This window comes from Syngnathoides biaculeatus, chromosome 6 (genome assembly GCF_019802595.1).
Source record: "Syngnathoides biaculeatus isolate LvHL_M chromosome 6, ASM1980259v1, whole genome shotgun sequence".
In the NCBI taxonomy this organism is placed as follows: domain Eukaryota; kingdom Metazoa; phylum Chordata; class Actinopteri; order Syngnathiformes; family Syngnathidae; genus Syngnathoides; species Syngnathoides biaculeatus.
The window spans coordinates 27337514-27362909 of record NC_084645.1 but is presented as its reverse complement, the minus strand read 5'-3'; the positions used below and the strand labels follow the sequence as shown (position 1 = coordinate 27362909).

Genomic DNA, 25396 nt, shown 5'->3' with positions numbered 1-25396 from the left:
AACAGAACACCGAAAATTAAGAAGCCTGAAATGACAAATGAAAGTCTTAATCCTTGGCGGCAACCAGCACAAATGTCATTGTTTCAGGTTCAACTAGCTCGCATCTCAAGAAAAGCCAGATGACGTGAGCTGCATCCACACTGTGCTACCGTTCATCTTGGCAACACTCTTGTAATATATCAGTCACTCACATTTGAGGAGCGCAACCGCGGTCGCAAATCTGCACAGTGGACCACGAAAAATCACGCACGTAAAATTTGTTACGAGTGCGAAAAAAATAGATATTGAAAGACGTCCCTTATTTTGTGTAGTCTTGACATTTATTTATGTGTTTATTTCATAAACGCTAACTAAACAAGCCTTCACCCGCAAACAGGAAATGCAAGTTAACCGTACTGACCATGTCCGGAAGTGATTCCAAAAGCGCATGTTCAGAGCTTCTTCACAAACTGCGAGCGCATTTACGTCGAAAGTCATCAACATAATGAGCCGTGTCAAAGGAAATTCAGTTACATCAGGGGTGCTCAATGTGTCGATTGCGAGGCAGTTTTGGTTAATAATTATATAAGAATTTCTGAGTTTGAATTTTTTTTTCAATTTTAGTTGTTTATTTAATTTTTAATTTACAGTTATGTTGTATTAATCCAGTAAGTTATTTTAAGGTCTTGAGATTCCATCCCTAATCACACCCACAACTTTAACTGCGAGCATGACTGACCACACCCGCATATTTTTCAAATGTCAATGACTGATATATGCTCGACATGACATTGGCTCCAAAGTAGGAAATTGGCTCAAATGCCCATCGCTGATTTCAATGGGACAGATTTGAAAAGCCAAAGTATCACTCTGGATAGCATCTTTGAATTTGAAACTTTTTTTTGTAAATGGTATTCGAGAGTTGAAATTGTGCAGTGAATTTTTAGACCAGCCAAGTTTGGGAAAAAGTTGGTTTTGACCAAGTGGTGAGGTAAGGTAAAAGTTCACTGTTGAGCTTCGTTGACTCTGAACAGGATAAGTGATAAAAAAATCAACGGATGGGACGCTTTTCATAATATTGTTTTTACATGGTATGAAAAAGGCCTTGGCAGGGATTCGACCCCGTTATCATCTTGCTATGAGGCTAACCACTGTCACTCTTCCTCACCAGACACGTGGCAGACTTAATCCTCTTCCAGATGATATTAACTGAGACTCATTTGTTTTTTCTTTTTTGCATACATAACAATCATCCGCCAGGTGCACTGAAAGGGGGGAAAAAAAGGCAACGTGACAGCTCATTTGCTGCGCAAAGCTTCAAGTGGTGGAACTTATTACGACAGGTGCTTCATTCAATTACAAATCGAGAGACGGACAGTTTTTGCTGTCATCAGAGGACACCCTGCTGTCGGACAAAAGACGGTAGAAGTATTTTACGTGAACGATGGTCCGTTCCGTCAAGGCAAGTCTTTAAATTCTTTAAAGGTCAGGTGTCAGGTGTCATCCCTGTAAACATTCTAAAATAGATGTTGAAATGAAAAATACATCGAACATTATTCACTTCAATGTCTATGCGAAAAAATAAATATGAGCGGAGAGTTGCGGAAGTGTCATTCGACATCCAAGTGGTCGCCTATATTGGCTGCATTCCATGTCCGTGACGTCATCCCGGACATTCGCCATTGAAAACACGCCGCGGCTCCTACTATGGGAGACGAACACGCCCCTTCAGACATGGAAGCTCTTTTCGAAGAAGAGAACATCTCACAATCGAGTGAAATGTCCGGGGCAATATTACCCTATTGTTTCAAGCCATATTTAGATGATATGCGGATCACTTCTAACTAACAACAGACTCCCAGGCAGTATGTATCAGCCAGCCTGGCCGAAGGCGTGGCACGACGCGGAAGCCTTCGCCGGCGAGCCCGACACGGAAGCCGTCCCACGCGCACATCAACATATTTAGCACCCCTGCCATACGTACGCGGATCTTTTGTTACGTTATGAGAGACGAATTACGTGGTCCCCCCCCCCCCCCGAACTATTATTTTTTTTAGTAGCTGTGTACACACATACCTGTCATTTGGAACCCACAAAGCTCTCGTCCTCTGCACCCGTGCAATCCATTTTTCACGACAAACCGGGTCTCTTGGAAACTTATGAGGGGTAAATCCATCCTCCCGAGTGTTCGAGCAATATCCAGCAATGCAACGAGCCGGCATAAAACTAATAGAAACAAACGTCACCGTCACTTCCTGCTTCTTGTCGAAAAAAAAAAAAAGCCATATATGTCAAAATCATATTTTGTGGTGGGGAAAAAAATGGATGTGTCCATACCAGGTGCAGTTTTTTCATCAATAACATACTAAAAATCATCCATTTCATGACACTTGACCTTTAAACAGTCAGCAGGTCTGCCTTGCAAGTTACTTCTTGCCCAGACGTCGCTAATTCAGCAATTTTGATCTTCAAATATGAGGATAATGATAAAGACGATCATCTATGATGTGAGGTGATATGTCAGTGACAAAAAAGCGGATTTTTTTTGCTCGTGTGCCCGAAACAAAGCAAAAGCTGACTGTCACGAATAATTATCCCCCAAAAAATGCTCTTTTGTTTCAATCACGATATTTTTTTTAAGGAGTGAATATTTCAAATTAAATGCCCCAAATCATAAAAAATATTCTCATTCTTCTCATAGTAGGATATGCGTGGCATTTCCACCGCGTTTTTCCGGAGCAGTTTGACAGGTCTCGGCGTTGTTTACACGCTGTCTCTTGTGCAATCCTTTTGTCGAATTCACTACTAAGATGTCCTCGAGGATCATCGAGACGTTTTATCAATCAAAAAACACACACAAAAAAAAAAAAAAAAAAAACACTTGAAGATTGTTGACTTTACTTCCACAATCATGCATCCCTGGTCCAACGCAATCATGATTCTGTATTTAATAAATAAATAAAGTGTCTCTTCCTCTCATTCTCATTCCACTCATCATGTCTGACTCTCCTCTTCCAACTGTGTAATCAGGACACAGCGTGAAGCACTGAATTGCCGACAATTTCCTCTTGCTTCCCTTTGTTTATTGACTGCGCGACCTGACTAGGGCTGAGTGAGATTGTAGCGTCTTGCGGGGGGGAGTGGGGGGGGGGTCAGTACATCCACTCTGCCGGCATCTTCTCTCGCAAGGCACTTTTGTTTTTTGGGGGTTTTTTTTTTCCCCCACGAACGACCCGAAAGGGCGCCTCGAGGCAGATTGATTACACGGGCGATGACTCTCGGAAGATAACGTCGTTCGTATTAATCGTGCATCGTGCCACCGCTTGTTACCGGGAAAAAGATCGGGTTCGGCAGCTTCATCAATGTCTCCTTGTGGGTGCCGCAGAAGTTGGGATCTTTAAAACCACTTTGCTCTTCTCCTTTTTGCGATCACTCTCACTGAGACGTCGTCTTTGGGATCTTTTTTAGACGCTGCACTCACAAAGACCTCAATCCCATTTTCGGGATTTTCAATTTGATCTATTCTGAGTATCCTGGAGTACGTACCCTTCTATTTACTACTTGAAACTACTCAATCAACCCTTTTCTAAATGTAGACAAGGTTCTGTCTGCACCCCTGTATACATAATAACAAAGTCTTACCGAAAACCAACCTTCCATATTCACAACTTGAGAAAGGAAAGACTATTTTTTTCACCTTTAAAACAGACAAAAATTGAAGCAAACTTTGTCAATGCCAATGGTTGTATTCCTTGTGCAAGGCACCATGGCTGTAACAAAAATCTATTAATTTGGCAGTAGCATGTAAACAAACAAAGTCAGGCTGTTTGGAGCAGTAGTTTTCATTCAAATTAGCCACTTTCTACAAGTTGTACCAGCGTAAAAACTACCTCTAAGGGAATTATCCCATCGATAACCATTCATCCATTATCTTTTCTGCTTATCCTCACGAGGGTCGCGGGGAGAGCTGGAGCCTATCCCAGCTGTCAACGGGCAGGAGGCGGGGTACACCCTGAACTGGTTGCCAGCCAATCGCAGGGCACATCGAGACAAACAGCCGCACTCAAAATCACGCCTAGGGGCAATTTAGAGTGTCCAATTAACCCATTCGTGGGCAGGGTCCCATTTATGATTTTAACGCATTATATCCTCCTATATCAAAACATTTAAGGCTTTTAATCTGATTCTGATTCTGGTTTTTGGGACGATCTACGAAGAAAAACCCAAGTACCCTCTCGCTGGCAGCGTCCCATTTTTGGGACTAGATTATAAATTAGTAAAGTTATCATGTAACTTACCCATAAACGAAAAAGAAGTGTTATTTACTTCATTGTGGCCGGTTAGGAGGCTTTTATCTCAATCAGGCAAAAAATTACCACCCTGCCCGTGAATGGATTAATGTTGCATATTTTTGAGATGTGGGAGGAAACCGGAGTGCCCGGTGGAAACCCACGCAGGAACGGGGAGAACATGCAAACTCCACACAGGCTGGGCGGGGATCGGACCCGGGTCCTCAGAAGTTTGAGGCCAGCGCTTTACCAGCTGATCCATTTCGCCGCCATAGAAAATTGTATTGAATTATTTTCCATAACTCTACTTCGAATGCTCAGGTGTTTTTCCAATTCCATCAAATAGGCGATCATTCCGTCATTTTTGGTTTCTTGAATTCAGTTGTTGGTTATTTGTTCGTTTGTCCTCTTCTGTGCACTTTATTGTCCCACAGGCAGCATTTGCATGAAACAATGGAGCATTCCCTTAAGAGAAGTTTGGTTCCCAGATGCCAGGGTGAGGTTAGGGGTAGGCGCACAATTAAAAACTAAATCACAGATCTAAATCATATTTTCACTCCAAATGTTTCGATGCCCTTCTAATTCTTTGAAAAAGTGGACTCACTTGTGCATTTTTGTGCTTTTGATAGCTTGTTGTTTGTTTGTTGGTTCATTGGTTCTTTTCTCATGTCCAATTTATGGTACTATGTAGCTACAATATTTTCAGTAAACAATGAATTGTTCCCTTAAAAGAGATTGTTACTGCCATAAAGTAGCACCATAAATTAAGGGTTGGACTACTTAGTTGACAAGTCGGCTTTACTACTCCACATCAATATTTAAATCGTGAAGTTGAGTCATTGTTAATCAAGTTTTTCTGTTTTCCATTCAGCCAATTTATAGAGGACGTACAACTCGCCCGTCTGCTGCAGTCACTGAACTATAAAGCTTAGTTAAGCAGCGAAACGTCTGGCTCACAATGCGATACAATTTTCCAAGAGTACGAAAAGAAGTTCTCGTGGTTGACGGTAACGGTTAGCCTCGCGAGCTTCGGCTCTTCCAATCGCCACTGTCAGCATAGTCTTAAAATGTTCGTACCAGCGGGACTGGCTGTGAGGAATGAGGGCATCGGCGTGAAGTGTAGCTTCATCTCTGTCGTCCAAAAATACCGCAATTTCTGGACTATAAGCCCCACCTGATTATAAGGCTCACCCTGGACATTTCGAAAGGGAAAAAGCATTTTGTACATACATAAGCCGCACCTGTCTATATGCTGCATGTGCCCACATTGAAACGTGATATTTACAAAGAAAGACAGTACACAGAAAGAGTTTTCAAAGTTTTAATAATATACAGTACTTTAGCTTTTCTTTCCGAACAGTGCCTGTGACGCGGCAGTCACACAGCAGCAACACAGTTCAGGCTACCTGCTTTTATTACCTCTGAAAGACTTTTTCATTTTTTTATATTGCTCCAGTTCTTCCCGCTGCCGTTTCCAGCGTCTCACCATCCATTCATTTATGCCAAGATTACGTGCGGCAGCTTTTTCCTTCTTTATCGGCCAGCTCGATGGCTTTTAACTTGAAAGCTGCCTCATACACATTTCTTCTTGCGTTTTCCATGATGAGAGTCTGTTCATGCTAATTTTATTCATGCACAATTTGGGAAGTTACATTAAACTGGCGTCTTCCTCGACACATATATTCCACCTGTCTCACTCTTACCTTTTCTGCTCGAGCGCCCCTGGTGGCCGTTGGAAAAAAATCCATAGATCAGCCACATCATCGCATAAGGCGCAGGGTTGAAAGCGTGTGACAAAAGTCGCGGCTTATAGTCCGGAAATTACGGCAACTGTGTGGCGACAAGAACTTTAGTCATGTAGCGTTCGGCGCCAACATCTCGACATCTGTTGCTTCACAACAGTGTGTTTGAACACTTGTCTCAATAAGGCATACGGCAGTAGTAAAACTAGCACTAGAAACACAGAAACGTCGATTTTCTTGGCGCCAATCTCTGTCCTCACAAACCAGAAAGGACTCGGGGAAGTTATCTTTGTTGTGCTCACCGTTGTGTCTGGAAGTGTGTAAATAGCGCTTATCCGCTTTTAATTGCCTCATCTGCCAACACGAGCATAAAGCAATAAAAGGAGCTCACGTGCTGTTTTCTACGTCTCCCGGGCCACCGCGAGGGGGACCGTCCCTGGACGATCATCTGCCATCTGCCACCTGTGCCGGCTCGCGTTTGGAACCCCCACGGGAATTTTAAAAAAGATAGTGGGATTAACAAATGACTTATGCATATCTTATCATCGTACTTTAAGAAGTGGTCCGGCACCATTTAGTTCTCACAACTCCGATACGCACATTGCACTCGCGATACCTTCATCACCGGTTACCAATAATTATCCACCGCGTTGCTGCTTTTGCCCTAATGTGATTTTCTCACCCATTCCACATTAAAAACTGATCCAGGATGGCAAAAGAGATCTTTATAGTGAAACCCAGAGATTAAACGAGCGTCTGGAAATCTCCCCAACAAAATACAGCCCCCTTGTACCATTAACCTTGAGCGAGCTTATTAACTCGGCACTCCCCCACCAGTTGAAATCCGCCATAAGATTTCCCCACCCGGCCATTGTCCTTCATTATGCAATAAGCTCTCCGTGGCGACGGCGATGCAGAAGATTGGTGGACGCTCATGAATATTTTTTGCACGTGAACTTCTCCACTTCTGATCTCGCTGTGGTCTAACGTGACACAGCAGATGAGTTTTCCAAATCCGTGTGGGGAAGGACCACATAAAGACTGCTTGGTAAAATGTGGAATGCAATCGGAACGGATGTTGTGTCAAATCCATTTGAGGACTACTCAATCAAATTAAGTGTTAACTGCTAGCTTGACGAGAAGTCAGTGACTATATCCAAAGTTGGCTGCTACATCCTTCCGAGCTCGAGTTTGAAGGTTGATGATGTTATAACGGAGCGTGACCACAACACATGCTTTCTCTCTCACTCATTTTATCACCCGGTTGCTTCACAAACCGAACCGAGTATAAGTGTAGTATAAACGGTGGATGGGTGCGCGTGTGGTGCTCGTCGGTAGAAAGTGAATGTCACAATTGTGAGAAAAGATTATGCAGGACATGGAAATGAATGAAGGATGAACCATTGACCATTTACAGTATATATTAAATAAAGGGTTGTGATATGCGGTGAAAGCAGGGAACAGGTGGAGGAACAATTAGAGAGATGGAGGCATGCACTGGACAGGAAAATTAGCCGAAGTAAAACAGAATATATGTGCATGAATGATAGGGGTGGAGGGGGAAGTATGAGGCTACAAGGGGAAGAGATGGCGAGGGTGGATGACTTCAAATACTTGGGGTCAACAATACAGAGCAATGGTGGGTGTGGTAAGGAAGTGAAGAAACGGATTCAAGCAGGATGGAACAGCTGGTGAAAGGTGTCTGGTGTTCTATGTGACAGAGGAGTATCCTCTAGGATGAAGGGCAGAGTTTATAAAACAGTGGTGAGGCCGGCCATGGTGTACGGATAAGAGACAACAGGAAGTAGAACTAGAGGTAGCAGAAATGAAGATGTTGAGGTTCTCGCTTGGAGAGAGCAGGTTGGATAGGATTAGAAATGAGCTCATTAGAGGGACAGCAAAAGTTGGATGTTTTGGAGACAAGGTTAGAGAGACCAGACGTCGATGGTTTGGACATGTTCAGAGGCGAGAAAGTGAGTAACTTGGTGGAAGGGTGCAGAGGATGGACCTGCCAAGGAAGAGCGAGCGAGAGGAAGACCAGAGAAAAGGTTGATGGATGTTGTGAGGGAGGACATGAAGACTGTGGGTGTTAGTGAGGAAGATGCACGAGATAGGCTTAGATGGAAAACGATGACGCGCCGTGGCGACCCCTAACGAGACAAGCTGAGAGGAAAAGAAGAATTTTGCTAGCAAAAAGCCTTTCCCTCTTTTTGTTGTTGTTTTTATAGTTTGAGCTGTCACAAAGGCAAAAAAAAAAAAATACGAGCGACGTCTTTTTCACAAAAAAAGTAGTTTTGTCCACGACAGATGTTCCACTGCAAGTTACTAAAGAACAGAAAACGCTAGAAACAAAAAAATAGTGTTTGCTCTTCTTTCTCTGCTTTGGCAGGTTTTTGTCACAGAGCGCAATATTCTGTGGGTTTTCAAAATGCTCCAAAACAGCTTGCTCTACGGGGAACTGTTTCGGAAATGTTTGTTAGTAAATGAATTCATGTTGGCAAATATTGACCAATGCAATGTCAAATTGTGGTCGAGCAGTTTGGTGAAATGTAAGCGGAATGACGAGTCGGTCCACGGGAGTTTTATTTACTGCCTGTTCATAAACATCACATTCCCGCTCTGCACATTTCGTAGGAAGAATAAATGGTCTTCTTATACAACAGCCGTCCTTGCACCAAGCGATTGGATAGTAAAAGCAATGTAAGGAGGCAGGGTATAAAAAAAAAAAAGTGATACTAGTACAAGCTGAAGGACTCCATACACAAGATTGGTGCTCGGGGAAGAAAATTGGCAGAATTCATCAAGTCTTCCGCCGGTTTAAAACGGCAGCGGCAGCCTTGTGCGGAGCCCTTAAATGTGAAAATAACCCAGCCGCCCTGCGGGAGTGTGTTTTATGTGGTTGGAGGGGTTCAAGTGGGGCCCGTATATTGGTTTGTGTCGAGATGTCGGAGGGTTTTGTCAGGTTTCCCTCGTGGCGCGTTGGCTTGCTCGCTCGGTTTCGTTTCGCTGGAGCGTTTCTCCGACGGCGACGCTGACTGTGTAAGAGTGATTTATGCAGTCATAAGAGCAGGCGGCCCGTGCTTCATCCTGACACTTATTATTAAAATGAGACATTTGAGTGCGAAGAGGAAACAAAGCAGGGAGAGGATGAAAAAGACGGGGCCACATCCTACTCTATAGAAAGATGCCCTGATTTTTGGAATGTGGGAGGAAACCGCAGTGCCCGGAGAAAACCCACGTAGGTATGGGGAGTGCAAACTCCACACAGGCGGGTCCGGGATTGAACCTGAGACCTCAAAACTGTGAGGCAAATGCTTTCCAGCTGATCCACCGTCCCACCCGTCTTAAGCACAAACCCGCAATTTCACTTTTGTTGGGACGTTGCGGATAATGTAACTCAAAACAATGATTTGCACATCCTTTTTTAAAGCTATATTCAAATGAATAAACAGTGATGCCTCGGCTCTCGACCACAATCCGTTCCAGAAAGCGGTTCGAGAAGTGATTTGCTCGGAAACCGAATCGATGTTTCCCATTACAACGAATTGGAAAAGAGATAATGCGTTCCAAGCCTAAAAAATGTGTTTTTTTAAATCTTTTTTTTTTTTTTTTTAGCTTTTCCTGATAATAAACTGCATAGTAGAACTACATGTATAGTTTAAATACTTTATATACAATATGTTATTTCCGGGTTTTGTCGGAGGCGTTCGAGTACCGATTTTCGTTCTGAAACAGAAGCAAAAAAATCAAAATTTTTGTTTGAAAACAGATTTGTTCAAAAACGGGGACCTTCCAGAACCAAGGCTTTACTGTACTACAAAGGCAAGATGTTTCATGTACTAGCAGTTGCTCATCGTTGTTTTCTCGCATATTAAATTTGATGCCGTGACAGGACCAACATTGAGGAATGCGCAATACGGACCTATTTGGAGTGTAAAGGCTGAAATTGTCATGATTGGTTAGCAAAGGAGCATCCCTGAAGGTTTTCGTCGTTGGAATCGGGGATTTGTATGTTGTGGTCTAGAACAACATGACGTCTGCTATGGGTGGCTTGCAATCACGTGATAATCGCCACCATTTCTACAGACAAGCTAGGCGTTGAAGACGACATCACCCCGGCAACGTCCACAGACCCACGTGGAAGCGGCGTTTTCTGCCTACTTTAATTCACTCGATGATGTCGCCTAAGCTAGATATGTACAGAAGGTCAAACTCTGTGAAGATGTGGGTCCATATACTCTCCACAGGATCTGAAAGACTTCCCTGAAGTAGAATACCCGGACATTAGAAATACACATGCTAACCGCTAACAAAATGATCAGAACAGACTTTCAAATAACCATTTGCCTTGCATGCTCGAGCTTCGTTCAGATCCGCACGTCGTTTATTTGCAAGCCACTTTTGTTGCCGTTATCTTCTCCTTCACGCGATCTAATCTTTGGGACACGGAAAAATCGCTTCCCAGATTCTCTGTGGAATGATTTCCACATCCGGCGACGCAACAAAAATCTGGCACGGTGACGATGGACGGCTGACTGCCTGTCCGGAACAATGGCGGTCAAGTACCCAGATGAACGAGCGTGACGTCACGTGCAACCCAGCCATGGGAACTTGACCTACAACAGTGACGTCCGCTACGGCTCAACTTCCTTTGGCGGGATTACCCTGCTTAACACAACACGGGCATGGAATTCAGAACAATGAATGACAAATACAAATAAAAATGCAGATCCAGGATAAAATTCAAACCCTGAACCTTTAGACTGTGAGACAGACGTGCTAATCACCAGCACCCATACCGCCTTGTTTTTTTTTGTTTTTTTTTGCGTTGACTTTTGGTCAAATGTGAACTTGTTGGTCTCACCGTGTTGTGTTTTTTTTAATGCAAGGTTAGTGTCACGGTCAAGAACGGAATGGAAAATAGGTTGGATGCCTTTGAAAAGGCAGACTTCAGGTGCGAGCGGGGGGGGGGGGGGCTCAGCGGTGTTTTTCCACTCTTCTCAGCTCTATTGTTGCTCAGACAAGCTGGGGAAAACAACAAGGAGACGATAGCGAAGTGAAATGGGAAGGGTTATTTTTTGCCACTCAGGGATCCCGAAAGTATTAGTCTTGTTTATACGCCGCGTAGAGACCGCTGCGTGAGTGGTGGTGGGATGATGTCTGAGGCAGACGAACATTCCGGAAGGATTCCCGGGAGCTTCAAGGCGTAGCACCATACGAATATCGCCCGACCCGTTGCTTTTGTGCAACTTTATCTGCAGCCTCTCATTGGCTGTTATCTATATGCTGCCATTTCCCAAATGAAATGCCGCCAAATATTGAAACAAATGAAGCGAGCTAAACAAAAAAAGCCTCCGCGCCCTCGGAGGGGGGTTGATGCTAAGCTTGTAAGGGGGTGACGCCCTACCACTTTGGTACAGTCGTTACGGTGTGTTTCTTCCAGACATGCCGTTTTTTATTGAATGAAACAGTGTCAGAATGAGTTTAAAGAAACTGTTTGCAAAAAGGCAGCATGGTTCACAGTTCTGAGGACCCAGGTTCAATCCCGGACCTGCCTGCGTGGAGTTTGCATGTTCTCCCCGTGCTTGTGTGGGATTTCTCCGGGCACTCCGGTTTCCTCGCACATTCCAAAAACACGCAACATGAATTGGACACTCTAAATTGCCCCAAGGTGTGATTGTGAGTGCGAATGGTTGTTCGTCTTTTTGTGCCCTGTGATTGGCTGGCAACCTGTTAAGGGTGTACCCTGCCTCCTGCCCGTTGGCAACTGTGATAGGCTCCAGCACTCCCCGCGACCCTTGTGAGGATAAGCGGCAAAGAAAATGGATGGATGCATGGATGTTTGGAAAAATAGCAGCACTGATCCACTTGTTGGTTTTGATGCTGGAGACAATCACTCGATATTTAGGGGAAATGCTAATGTTGCTTAACTCTGAGATATATGTTTTATGATTTTTTTTACACAGTTAAGACATTTCGAGGGCAGAGGATCATATTTGATTTAATATATGTAATATATTTTTTTTCAATTTGGTGATGTTTTGTCAAAATGTCTTCAGGCTCAAGAATTATAGTAGGGGAGTCACGATTAAAAACATTTTAGATTCTATTAACCAAGAAATATTTTGTCGAATAATCGACTCCACTCCTTTTAAATTTTTTTTCATATTTATTTGTTTTTTTTAACTATTGGACTGCTATCTTTGAATTGCATATGCTGTTCCTGAGTGTATGGCTTAAACTCTTTATTTATTTATAAATTTATTTCATACATTTAACAAAATTAGCCTTTGCTAAACAGTTATGATTCGCAATTGGGGTGGTGGAAATTAGCATTTTACGTTTAAAAAAAAATAATGCTACCATTCCCCTCTTTCATACATCATTAGGTTTAACCCTAACTATATATATATAAAAACAATAAATAAAAATATTTTGTTTGTCATTTTTATTGTTTTTATCCCATTTTAAGTGCTTTATCTCTTTGTTTTCATATATATAAAGCAAAGCAAATTTATTTGTATAGCGCATTTCATACACAAGGTAACTCAATGTGCTTTACACGATTAAAGGTGTTTGAAAACAAAGAGATAAAACATTCAAAACAGGATAAAAACAATCAAAATGACAAAATATATTTTAAAAAAGACAGTTTAAACCACATACAGTGCAAGTAATATGATCAAAAAGTGGATATATTCTAAAAAGCACGAGGAAAAAAGAAGAGTTTTCAACCTGAATTTAAAAACTTTCCCACTTGGGGCTGACCTCACCTCTGTTGGCAACTTATTCCATTTTTTTTGCAGCATAATAGCTAAATGCTGCTTCACCATGTTTGCTTTGGACTCCGCGCTCCACTATTTGACCCGAGTCAGTCGATCTCAGAGCTCAACTGGGTTTCTATTCCGTAAGCGTTTCTTTCATGTATTCAGGACCTAAATCATTTAGTGATTTACAGACCAGTAGCAGAACTTTCAAATCTATTCTAAAGCTGACTATATATATATATAGATATATATATATATATTACACAGCAAATGTCTTAAATGGCACAAACAGATGCTCCGCGATCATTTTCAGCAATGTTTTTTAATAGTCAACTTGTACAGTGGCCAAATGGTTCTGGACTGATGTGTGTTTATTCATAGTTTTTTATTGCCTTGAAGCAGCAACTTTTTTGCATCAACCTATTTTTGTGCTTGATTTAGCAGCGTTCCCCCACCCCCAAAGCATAATTAATGATAGCACACTTCTCACTCCCTATGTACTTTCCTGCTGACATTTTCTGTTTGACGCCTTTGTCGCCGAAGTACTTCGAGCCATTTACTGAACAGGACAAATACCAAATAAAAAGGATCTCAACGCTTGAACTAACGGCATAGTAAACAGCCAACCCTGATGTCATTCATTAGACCATACCACTTAAAGCTACACACCAATACTTCTGTTTAATACACCAGTATGAGCATTCCACTGCCCATTAGTGGCATCTGTCCAATGCAGAGTGATCCCCCGTACCTCATCTTCCTCATTGTCCGTGTTCCTGCGAAGGCTCGGCACAACCGGGGCGACCCGCTCTGCTGAGGGGTCAAGTCGGCCCTTTATTTTCCTCCTCTTCCTCCTAAAAAGATGAAGAGTCTGCGTGCAACCGCCGCTCGTAAGTGCCACGAGGCCGTGTGACCTACATGTTCGTCTTCCTCCATCTGCCTGCATTCGCTTAGCACTCAGCAGGCCGCCACTCACGCAGCAGGTGCCGGCGCACGGAACCTCGGGGAAGATGAGCGTTGAGTGTAATGTTGAAATATTGCAAGTCAAGATACTGAGAGGCAAAGCCAAGGTCACGCTAGTTGGCTAAAATCAACCTCATGATGCTTTTTTCGCTTGTAGCCTTGTTTGCTTGTGAGTAACGACGACTGTGCTTCATTCGTTCCGGTTGCGGACGGGCACGCGTTCGCCCGCACCTTGAAACTGAAAACAATTAATTAGTATTCAAAGCCGTAAAGTAATATATGCAGTTAATTCTGAAACGTTAAAAGCTAATGGACTCGCTGAGTCCTGCGCCCGGGGCTGCCGCGCAGAATGAGTCCATCAATCACTTCTATCAGTGATCCCTCGCAAGCTGACAGCTGTGTCGGCGCATCTCGGCGAGGAAAACGGTGGCGAGGCGGCGTCCGGATAGGCTTATGTTGACATCTTGAGAGATGAACTGGAGCCATTTTACTGCTGCTGTCACGACATTTTGCCCTCAATCTCTGATGAGGAGTTATTCTTGTACAGTGGAAAACCATCCATTATACACAGAGCGAGTCCATTTGCAGAGCTGCCAAATGTTACAGAACATCCGGGTCACGGAAATCCCTGAACGTTGAGTCGTTACACTTATAAAGCTGATTGTTCTGAATATTGGGGAAAAAATAATAAATCCAGCGTTTGATGTTGGCGTACGAAAGTTCCCTTTGGGTCTGGCATCAACGCATTGGAAGTGAACGATCCCTGCCTCCGTGGTAGCAAAATACCGACACTTTTTAGAATGGTTCCGACCAAAATGTCACAGAGAGGACGAGAAGACGAAGGCAAAGCTAATTGCGAAGAAATCGTAAACTATTAACTGAAACAATTCAGTTTCGTGCGTCTTCCTCTCTAACACCAAGAGTCCTCATGTCCTCCCTCACAACATCCATCAACCTTTTCGTTGGTCTTCCTCTCACTCTCTTCCCTGGTAGCTCCATCCTTACCATCCTCCGACCAATTTCCTCACTCTCTCGCCTCTGGACATGTCCAAACCATCGAAGTCTGCTCTCTCTCACGTTGTTTCCAAAACATCCAACTTTGGCTGTCCCTCCAATGAGCTCATTTCTAATCCTATCCAACCTGCGCACTCCGAGCGAGAACCTTAGCATCTTCATTTCTGATACCTCCAGTTCTACTTCCTGTTGTCTCTTCAGCGCCACCGTCTCTATTCCGTACATCATGGCCGGCCTCACCACTATTTTATACACTTTGCCCTTCATCCTAGCAGAGAGTCTTTTGTCACATAGAACACCAGACACCTTCCGCCAGCTGTTCCAACCTGCTTGGACTTGTTCCTTCACTTCCTTACCACACTCACCATTGCTCTGGATTGTTGACCCCAAGTATTTGAAGTCGTCCACCCTTGCTATCTCTTCTCCCTGGAGCTTCACTCTTCCTCCTCCACCCCTCTCATTCATGCACATATATTCTGTTTTTCTTCAGCTAATCTTCATTCCTCTCCTTTCCAGTGCATGACTCCATCTTTCTAATTGTTCCTCCGTCTACTCCCTGCTTTCACTGCAGATCACAATATCATCCGCGAACATCATAGTCCAAGGGGATTCCAGTCTAACCTCATCTGTCAGCCTATCCATTACTACAGGAAGGGGCTCAGAGCGGATCCCTGATGCAGTCCCACCTCCTCCTTAAATTCTTCTGTCACACCTACGGCACATCTCACCGCTGTTCTCCTGCCCTCATACATGTCTTGTACTATTATAACATATTTCTCCGCCACACCAGACTCCCGCACGCAGTACCACAGTTCCTCTCTTGGTACTCTGTCAGAGGCTTTCTCTAGGTGTACAAAGACACAATGGAGCTCCTTCTGACCTTCTCTGTACTTTTCCACAAGCATCCTCAAAGCAAATAATGCATCTGTGGTACTTTTTCTCGACATGAAACCATACTGTTGCTCCCAGATGCTCTCCTAATCCCTTAGTGACTTTTCTTTAGTTTCCTCCTACAAGTGAAGACTCCAAATTCCCTGTTGCTGTGAACGTCAGTGCGGATGGTTGATTATATGTGAAGATAAATGGTACGGGAGATGAATGGAAATAAATGTTTGAGTACACAATGTTCTAAAAGATGAAATGCATCTATTGGTGTTTTTAGATCAATAGAACTGAACTGTACTCAGCAAATGTACTGTGCAGGGTTAAAAACTATTTATGCTACTGTGAAATTATGCAGTTTAAGCATTCATTTGTTACAGACTGAGAAAAATGAGATGGAAAAAAAAATTGGCAAGTGTGTGCTTCCTGCTCTTTCGAAGTACTCCAAATAAACACGGCCACACACATAACTTGTCTGTCTTATCTCGTAACTACGCAGTTGCAAACTTTCCTCCTGGCCATTTTTGTTGTGATAAATGACTCGAGAGACACGTACAAACACACAAAACAACCAGTTGCTCCTCTATTTGCGTCCGGCAACAGCGCCGGACCCGGTTCGCTCCCTAATTGGCAATTTTCATATCATTATCGCAGGGTCTGTGGCTCGGCTCGCTGTTAATCACGCGCAGGATTTCCAAGCAGGAAAATATTGAACAGGTTTAATGACACGATTGCATAACGCTCAGGATAATCTTTTGGAGACATTCATTAATCTGGACGTTTCTGATATAGATCAGAAGGCGGCGAAAAGCTTAAATACGGACAGATGGGAATCTTTATGCGTGTACCCCGCTGCAGACACTGCATAGCGAAGCACTGTCGGAATCTGGATGCAGCACCGACCTGCAGAATAAATCCCAAGACAAGCACAAAGATGAACACCATCGCTGCACAAATGGCAACTTTTCCTCATGAGCATCTTTAGGTCATGTGTTGTTTGCCAAAAGTACACTTTGGATAAGTCTTTGTCTGCAGAAAAAGGATTTCCTCTGCTAAAACTAAAGTACCTCTCCAGCATTTGCCTTGGCATAGCTTCCAGTCGTCTTGTGGGGGGTCGCCTTGAGCGGAAAACCCGCTGTAGGCTACAGCTGCTGAATATTTTTGTGCAAACAGACGGCAGATGCGCCTTGGCCTTGCTCTTCCATTCTGCTGGCTTGCCCGTGAAGCCAAATGACTTCTCATGAATAATTGTTTGGTTCCGGACTGATTGGATAAGTTGACTGCACATGTGGAATACTTCACGCCATTAAGCATCTGCACTCCATCAACGCAACAGCTGCTTTATTGCCTGCGTGAGCTTATGAATGCCGGAAGGGGATGAGAAATCTTGGATATGTAGTACAGTAATACATAAGTACCTGAGCCCTGCCTTTAATAACAACAAAAAAAGAGTAATTGATCCACCCCAAATAATTTCCAATTGTCAATCTGTATGCTATAAACCATAAATACGATATATGATGAGCTATGATTCAGACGTTTTGGAAATGGGATGACCATGACTTCTCGAGTATAATGTGCCCTGAAGTATAATGCGCACACCCCCAAAACTGTCCTAAAAAATCGGAAAAACCCTTCTACTAATGTACAATGCACAGCACCAATTTGCTGCTACCCATATGCTCAGAATATTGTATTGTATTGTTTTTCCAAAAACTGTCTGTACAACAATCATTAATAATAACCATTGTGCACGTGCTGATGTAGCCGTAATATAATCAAAAAAAGACAGTACACAGAAAGAGTTTAGCGCTAGCACGGTGGTAACGCTAGGGCTAACAGGGCCAGTTAAAATAAAACTTACCGGTAAATATCACTGAGACACGACAGTAACACAGCAGCAACACGCTAGCACAGCGCTAACGCTAGCCCAGCGCTAACAGGGCCGATAAAAGTCACTTCCTCTGCACATATATTCCAACGGTCTCATTCTTACCTTTTCCGCTCAAGTGCCCCCTTGCTGCCGTTAGAAAAAAATGCACAAATTAGTCGCATCGTCGCATAAACCGCAGGATTGAAAGCGTGTGAAAAAAGCCGCGGCTTGTAGGCCGGAAATTATACGGTATACACTTCTGCCATCTCGGTGAAGGGCTTTTAATTGTTCTATCTATCATTATAAGTCATACATAAATGGACAAAGAGACATTATTTCTCATGATTAAAAATTAATATTCAGGCCATTTATGTGGAATAGGATACTTTCACTCGTCACTAGTTAAGGGTTCTTGAAGGAGACAAAATGAGACAGTAACTGACCCATGTCTGGGCCTTCCACATTAAAGCGATTTTCATGCAAGACAACGTACCGATCCACATTGCAAAACATAAAAGCTCTTCCTGCTACGGGTATAAAAGGGAGGAAAGTCATACCGTGACCTCAACCCCATTGAGAACATGTGCTTGAATGTTTGAGCATGTTATCTCGATTGACAACATCCACCGTCAGACTGCCTCGTGCAATACTTAAGGCCGCTTATTATTCACGTGTTGATTGAGGATTATTGTTCCATCTGGATTTCATGGCTACGGGGGACTTTAAAAAGACGTGGTGAAAGCGCCACCTGATATTGGGTTGAAGGATGCGGGTCTAGCGTGGAATCAAAACAGAGGGGCGGAATTCTCCAGAGGGGGGAGTCAGGCAATGAGATCATTTTTTTTTTTTAATTTTTGTCATATGCCATCAGGTGCCTCGTTTGTCTGCTCTTTTGTTGCCAGACTCCCCCACAAAATTTCAGGATTAAGCTGCGGGGCAAGCAGGAAGAAGGGAGGAAAAGAGGGGCGTGTACCTTATCAGCTCATTGGGATAATTCCTCGTTTATTTAAAATGCAGTACATCATGTACACACTGCATTCTTAATCAATCCTGAGGGGGTCAAAACTAGCACTAATAAAGGATGCAGCTATGTTGTTGCTTCAGATTTCTGAAGTGGGTGACCCAGTTTATCTGCTGCTCAGGTGATTAATGCAGCATCCCTACAAATAAAGGTCAGTGCCGGAGCACGGGTGCTGGGGGAGTTGCATGGGATTTCTCTGGCGGAAGCAGTTTTTCAGGGCATCATTACCTTACTGTACAACCAAGTCATTATAGTCCTAAGGAAATCATTTTTTTTTTTTTTGTCAGAGCATTCTTATCACCTCATTTTCAAAACACTGTACGACGCCAGTTACTAAATTGTGGACTCTGGCGCAGATACGCCATCTGGACCTTTTTACATGAATGCAAGGTGGAGGGTTGTTCTTGAAGCAGCCTTCGCTAAACTGTCAACATTCAGACCGGGTTGGCGTACCTCTTGGGACCCGTATCCATGCCTTAAAGACTGTCCTGGAATGCTAACGGCATAAGAATATACTGTACGATTGTGAGAAGCTTAGAATAGCTAGCTCTACAGCGGCTAAGTTATTCCTTTAATATTTTGAGCCAGATTTATTTTGATTTGGTAATGGATGGGCTGACAGTTGAGGTTAGACTGGAATCCCCTTGGACCATGATGTTCGCAGATGATATTGTGATAGGCAGGGAGCAGGTGGAGGAACAATTAGAAAGATGGAGGCGTGCACTGGAAAGCAGAGGAATGAAGATTAGCCGAAGTAAAACAGAATATATTTATGGATGATTGAGAGGGGTGGAGGGGGAAGACTGAGGCTCCAGGGAGAAGAGATAGCGAGGGTGGACGACTTCAAATATTTAGGGTCAACAATCCAGAGCAATGGTGAGTGTGGTAAGGAAGTGAAGAAACGGGTCCAAGCAGGTTGGAACACCTGGCAGAAGGTGTCTGGTGTTCTATGATACAAAAGACTCTCCGCTAGGATGAAGGGCAAAGTTTATAAAACAGCGGTGAGGCCGGCCATGATGGACGGATCAGAGACAACAGGAAGCAGAACTGGAGGTAGCAGAAATGATGATGCTGAGGTTCCCACGAATGGGTAATAAAGGTTCTGTACAGCATCTACCGATGATCCTCGAAATCTTTTCCACATTTTGTTTTTGAACAATGCAAGCAGACCTAGCTGAAATACATATTGTGATTATACATTGCTAAGGTTCACCTAAATGATCATCTCCGCTTTCACTTCCTCCGAGGTGCTCGCATTGATACTCGGGCGGTCTCTCTTCCAGAGAAATTACCGCTGCTAAATGAAGCGATGATTTTCTTTAGCCGTGCCAGCTGTAGCGCAAATAGTCTCCAGTCTGCCAGAAAATTCCGCTCCTTTCATGGCAATATGAGGGGATTTATGAACGACTGATTGAAGAGCGTTAGTCTCTGAGCGTCTCGATAGTGATGTCGTGTCAAACTGATTTCCTCGTGGCTTTTCCCTGCTTTGCATACTATAAATCATCAGACTTGAGTAAATGTCTGAATGTCCGATGGGGGACAAATGAAGCATTTTCTATGCTGGAAAGCTTTGTTGTGATCTGGAAATTTCCATGAAATATTTAAAGTACTAATCTCGATGAAAGTGCGCCTTGAAGAGTGTACTTGAGATAAGTGTAAAGGCCCCACTGACCCATTTTTTTTTCCCAACCCTTTTGATTACTTCTAGTCTTTCTGAGTATTTCCGTTGAGTAAAGTGGCGGTAATGAATAACTCGAGACAGGAGGAATCGCATGAATTGTATGATTTTTACATTGCGAATGTGCTTGATGGGGAGAGTGGTGCCTTGAGATACCACTGACCCGAGAGAAAATACAAGCTGTCATTTGCTTGTTTTTTTTGTTACTGTTGGGGGCGGGTTGCCTTGAGGATGCTTGTGGAAAAGTACAGAGACGGTCAGAAGGAGCTACATTGTGGCTTTGGGAACCTAGAGAAAGCCTATGACAGAGTACCAAGAGAGGAACTGTGGTACAGCATGTGCTATTCCAGTGTGGCGGAGAAATATGTTATAATAGTACAAGACATGCATGATGGCAGCAGAACAATGGTGAGGTGTGCCTTAGGTGTGACAGAGGAATTTAAGGTGGAGGTGGGACTGCATCAAAGATCAGCTCTGAGCCCCTTCCTGTTTGCAGTGGTAATGGATAGGCTGACAGATGAGGTTAGACTGGAATCCCCTTGGACCATGATGTTCGCAGATGATATTGTCATATGCAGTGAAAGCAGGGAGCAGGTGGAGGAACAATTACAAAGATGGAGGTACGCACTGGAAAGGAGAGGAATGAAGATTAGCCGAAGTAAAACAGAACATATGTGCGTGAATGAGAAATGTGGAGGGGGAGGAGTGAGGCTACAGGGAGAAGAGATAGCGAGGGTGCACGACTTTAAATAATAGGGGTCAACAATACAGAGGAATGGTGAGTGTGGTAAGGAAGGGAAGAAACGGATCCAAGCGGGGTGGAACAATTGGCAGAAGTTGTCTGGTGTTCTATGTGACAGAAGAGTCTCTGCTAGGATGAAGAGCAAAGTGTATAAAATAGTGGTGAGGCCGGCCATGATGTACGGAGTAGAGACGGTGGCACTGAAGAGACAACAGGAAGTAGAACTGGAGGAAGCAGAAATGAAGATGCTGAGGTGCTCGCTCGGAGTGAGCAGGTTGGATAGGATTAGAAGCGAGCTCATTAGAGGGACAGCCTAAGTTGGATGTTTTGGAAACAACGTGAGAGAGAGCAGACTTCGATGGTTTGGACATGTCCAGAGGCGAGAGAGTGAGGAAATTGGTCGGAGGATGGTAAGGATGGAGCTACCAGGCAAAAGAGTGAGAAGGAAGACCAAAGAAAAGGTTGATGGATGATGTGAAGGAGGACATGAGGACAGTGGGTGTTAGAGAAGAAGATCCACGAAATAGGCTTAGATGGCAAAAAGATGACACCCTGTGGCGACCCCTAATCGGGACAAGCCGAAAGAAGAAGAAGAAGCTGTTGGAGGGGGCACTGATGAGCCTTCAAGCTTTATAATGATACTCTTTGACACTTTTCATTATGTATATTAATATCTTACAAACTACTATTTGTGCATGCAAACTAGCAGGCGGGCTTGGCAGTGGATTTATTCCCGGTTGCTCTTTTTATTTTTATTGTGAAAGTTTTCATTCATAACAGTTGTCGTGATTTTCGTCGGTCCTTTCCTTTTCAGGTCAATGGCAAAGAGCTGTCCAAGTCCAGCCATGAGGAGACGCTGGAGAGCTTTCTCCCCCCCAAGGACCCCTTCGTGGTTCAGGTCATCCGACGGACCCCCAGCGGCCGCCCCCACGGCCCACCTCAGGAAATCCACGTGGTAGATGTGTGCACGCAGACCGACATCACCTTCGAACACATCATGGCGCTGGCGAAGCTGCGGCCTTCGACGCCTCCTGTGCCTGACGTCTGTCCCTTCTTGCTCAGCGACAGGTACGTTCACTCCGTTTTTCAAGCTCCCATTAGGACATTTGAACCGCACTTGACCTTGCTTCAGATCTTTAGTCTGACACCCGCGTACATACAATTACTCGAACACAATTAGTCCTAAACGCTGAACAGTTAATTTCCGATTCCATCGAATCATGCTGCCGATTTTGTCTCGAGAATGTTGCCGCATCTCTTTTGGGCCAATTGTACATTTGTGCGCTCACTTTAGTAGTCCCGCCACGCTGCAATATTTGCATATCTGATGTTGACCAGTAGTGAACACCCATGTACTTGAGGAATATCTGCACCATTTGCAGAATATCGCTATATTCCAGAGTATCGTACTACTAGTCATTTTAAACGGCTTCAATTTCTTGACATCTATGCTCCATTTGCGCATTGGTCACTGTACCGGATCATTGCGCTTTTGTTCATTTCAAATGGACCTTTCCGATGGCCATCTTAAGCTCCGCCCCTTTAGCCATGTCCCACAAGCTTCCAAAATGGCGACTGAACAGAACAGGTTTGAAGTGGGTTCTCTAACGTGTATTCCAGATGATATTGTATCTATGTATTTTTTGCCAAATGCGTCAGACTTGTCCAAGAAAGTTCAACAGAGAGGTTTCAACTATTTCATGCAAGGATATGTACACGGAATTAAGATTTTGGATGGAGCGCGACGCAATGTCAGAGTTACAGCGAAACGTTGGCAATCGATGCAAAAAAGTTTGACGCCTCACAAACTTCATATTGAAATCCAACAGGATAAAATAGTGGAATTGTACTGCACTTGTAAAGCAGGGTGAGTACTTTTTACTTGGAAAGATCACGAGTAATATCATTGTAGTCTTTATAAGTGACTTAGGTTTGATTTTCTACATTTAAACAATGGTGATTAACTCAGTCAGTACCGTAGTCACCAGATGAAAAAGTTTGACTTGGCTCGTAATGGAACCCAATGCTCTGTCTTTAAAGTCAGATGTGATACAAATAAGCAAATAGACATTTCTCTTGCATGACATGGCGCATTTACGTATCACTAACTCGAGTCTTCAGCATAAAACGTGACACACTTCATTCAGCAGGTCAGTGATACACTAACAAAGTGAAAGTTGTTCTCTTGCAATGTATAAACACTGATAATAATTCAGTCAAACTCAGAGATTATACTTCTCCCTCACTTACCTCTTAACATACAGCCTTGCCTTTGTTGATATTGTTCACATTTAGTTGTACGTGCGGTCTTCCGCAAGCCTTAATCCATCGTAGACACTTCGTTAACTGTGTTTTAGGCTTTGGAAAACTTGTAACCTAGCAGGATATCTTTCCTCAGAATTGCGCATCCGAGGACCATTTTCTTCATAACATTAACTTTTCCAAGCGCCCGCTACTGACAACCAGCATTACTTGTGGGACAATACGGCGAGAGGGGCGTGTCAAGCCAGGGATTAAGACAGTGCGGCTATCTGATTGGCTATTATTGTATGAGTGATTGACAGGTCGGAAAGGTCCATTAGGTGATGAATCTCAGCTTTGTTTGCTGATTATGAGGGGGAGAAATTGTTGGAAGTTATACATGTTTTAGCGCCTCACAATTAAAAAATCAGAAGAGGTGTCTTATTGGGGCCTCTACTCTCCAAGTGGGTTTGCGTACTGTACCAAATGTTCATCTGAGATGTCACGCTGTGGCGACCCCTAACCGGGACAAGCCGAAAGAACACCCCCAGCCCCCATGTTGCCATCAATCCCTTTATCACTCTTGAGCCTCAAAGTTCCAGCAGAATGCTTGCATGTTTTCACAAAATTCAAGCTCATTTCTATGATTTTTGAGCAGAAATGAGTAAAGCCAAGCCATGTTCGGAGGCTTATTATTCAAGAAGAGAAAATCTATAAACATCTTTATTCTTTCGGTGAAACAAGACAGTCTACTCTTTCTTGTAGTAGCTTCGGTGCTTCTTTTGTCACAGAACTCAGTATTCTGCGGGTCTTGATAGATCAGTCAAAATGCTCTAAAACTGCTGACAATATTTGGAACTCTGCTCGGGAAACGTCTAGCAGCGGATGAATTATTTATAATCATCACTTTGCACAATAAAAGTGAAGGACTAAAACCATTTTTTTTTTCACGTTGGTGCCTAATTGTTCTCTGTCGTCATCCTTATTGACCACGATGCTGTACAACTTTTTATCATCAAACACGGAGCACGGGGAAGTCGTGGTGTCGTTATAGTATTTATCACCAAAATGAATATATAAATATGTACATACAAATCAAGGGAAGTATCAACAAGAGGTTTTCCTTGAAAAACATCAACAAAAGAAAAAGGAGTCGTCATTCCCCTTGGTGTCTCTTTGATTTTGCGCTTTGCGTATCACAAAGGAACAAAGAGGAAAAGTTTAACATATTTTAAAAAGTAGGTTTCACCTCCTGGGAATGCAAGAACAGGAACTTCTTTTTCCTTTGTCCTTTACTTTTTTCTCAAATGTATTTATTTTACTGACACTATTATTATTTGTGCCACATTCATTGCTACACAGTCGCGCCGCAGCACAGAATTATTGACGTGAATGTATTGCGCACATACAAAATTCCCCCCACAGGACCTTGTCGCCAATTATAGCGAGAAGGTCCATTTAGACTCATCGAAAGTTTACTAGGTGATTAAACCAAATGGGCTCGTTAAAAAAAAAAAAAAAAAAAAAAAAAAAAAGCTGGGCAACACATTGAAGTGGGCCACTCGCGGCACCGAGCCCGAATGTAATCAATGCGCCCCATAAAACTCCCATTTTCTTCCTCTTCATCTCTGCGATCAGGTGCACGATTCAATATAGCGCCAATTTGATAGATATGACAAATGTTGCGTCGTGTTGTGTTGATTATGTTCCTTGCAGCGACTGCCAGAGGCGGTTATGTTTGGAATGTGGCCACGTTGTGACCTATCCTGATCTATTTTCTGGTTCTGAGTAATAACTCGATGACAGACTACATAGTAATCCCCCACAAAAAGCAAAAAATGTATTGATGCCACCATTGAAATGTTTATAATTGCCTACATTAATTGTTTATTACCTGAATATAGCACAGCAAAAGTTGAATATACCGTAACTTTTTTCACACGCTTTCAACCCTGCGGCTTATGCGGTGATGTGACTAATTTTTGCATTTTTTCTAACGGCCGCAAGGGGGCACTCGAGCGGAAAAGGTAAGAGTGAGACCGGTGGACTATATGTTCCGAGGAAGTGACTTTTACCGGCCCTGTTAGCGCTGTGCCAGCGTGTTGCTGCTGTGTTACTGGCGTGTCTCGGCGATATTTACCAGTAACTTTTATTTTAACCGGCCCTGTTAGCGTTAGCGCTATCTTTAGCGGCTTTAGCTAGCGT

At 43.4% G+C, this 25396-nt stretch overlaps 1 protein-coding gene across 1 annotated transcript in view; it reads left to right on the top strand.

The window, feature by feature from the left end:
• The window catches only part of LOC133502501 (PDZ domain-containing RING finger protein 4-like), a 197358-nt gene that overhangs the window by 129678 nt on the left and 42284 nt on the right, over positions 1-25396 (top strand). The window contains exon 3 of the mRNA XM_061823366.1: positions 21765-22018. Within this exon, the coding sequence (XP_061679350.1) occupies positions 21765-22018 (254 nt within the window). The remainder of the gene's footprint in view (positions 1-21764; positions 22019-25396) is intronic.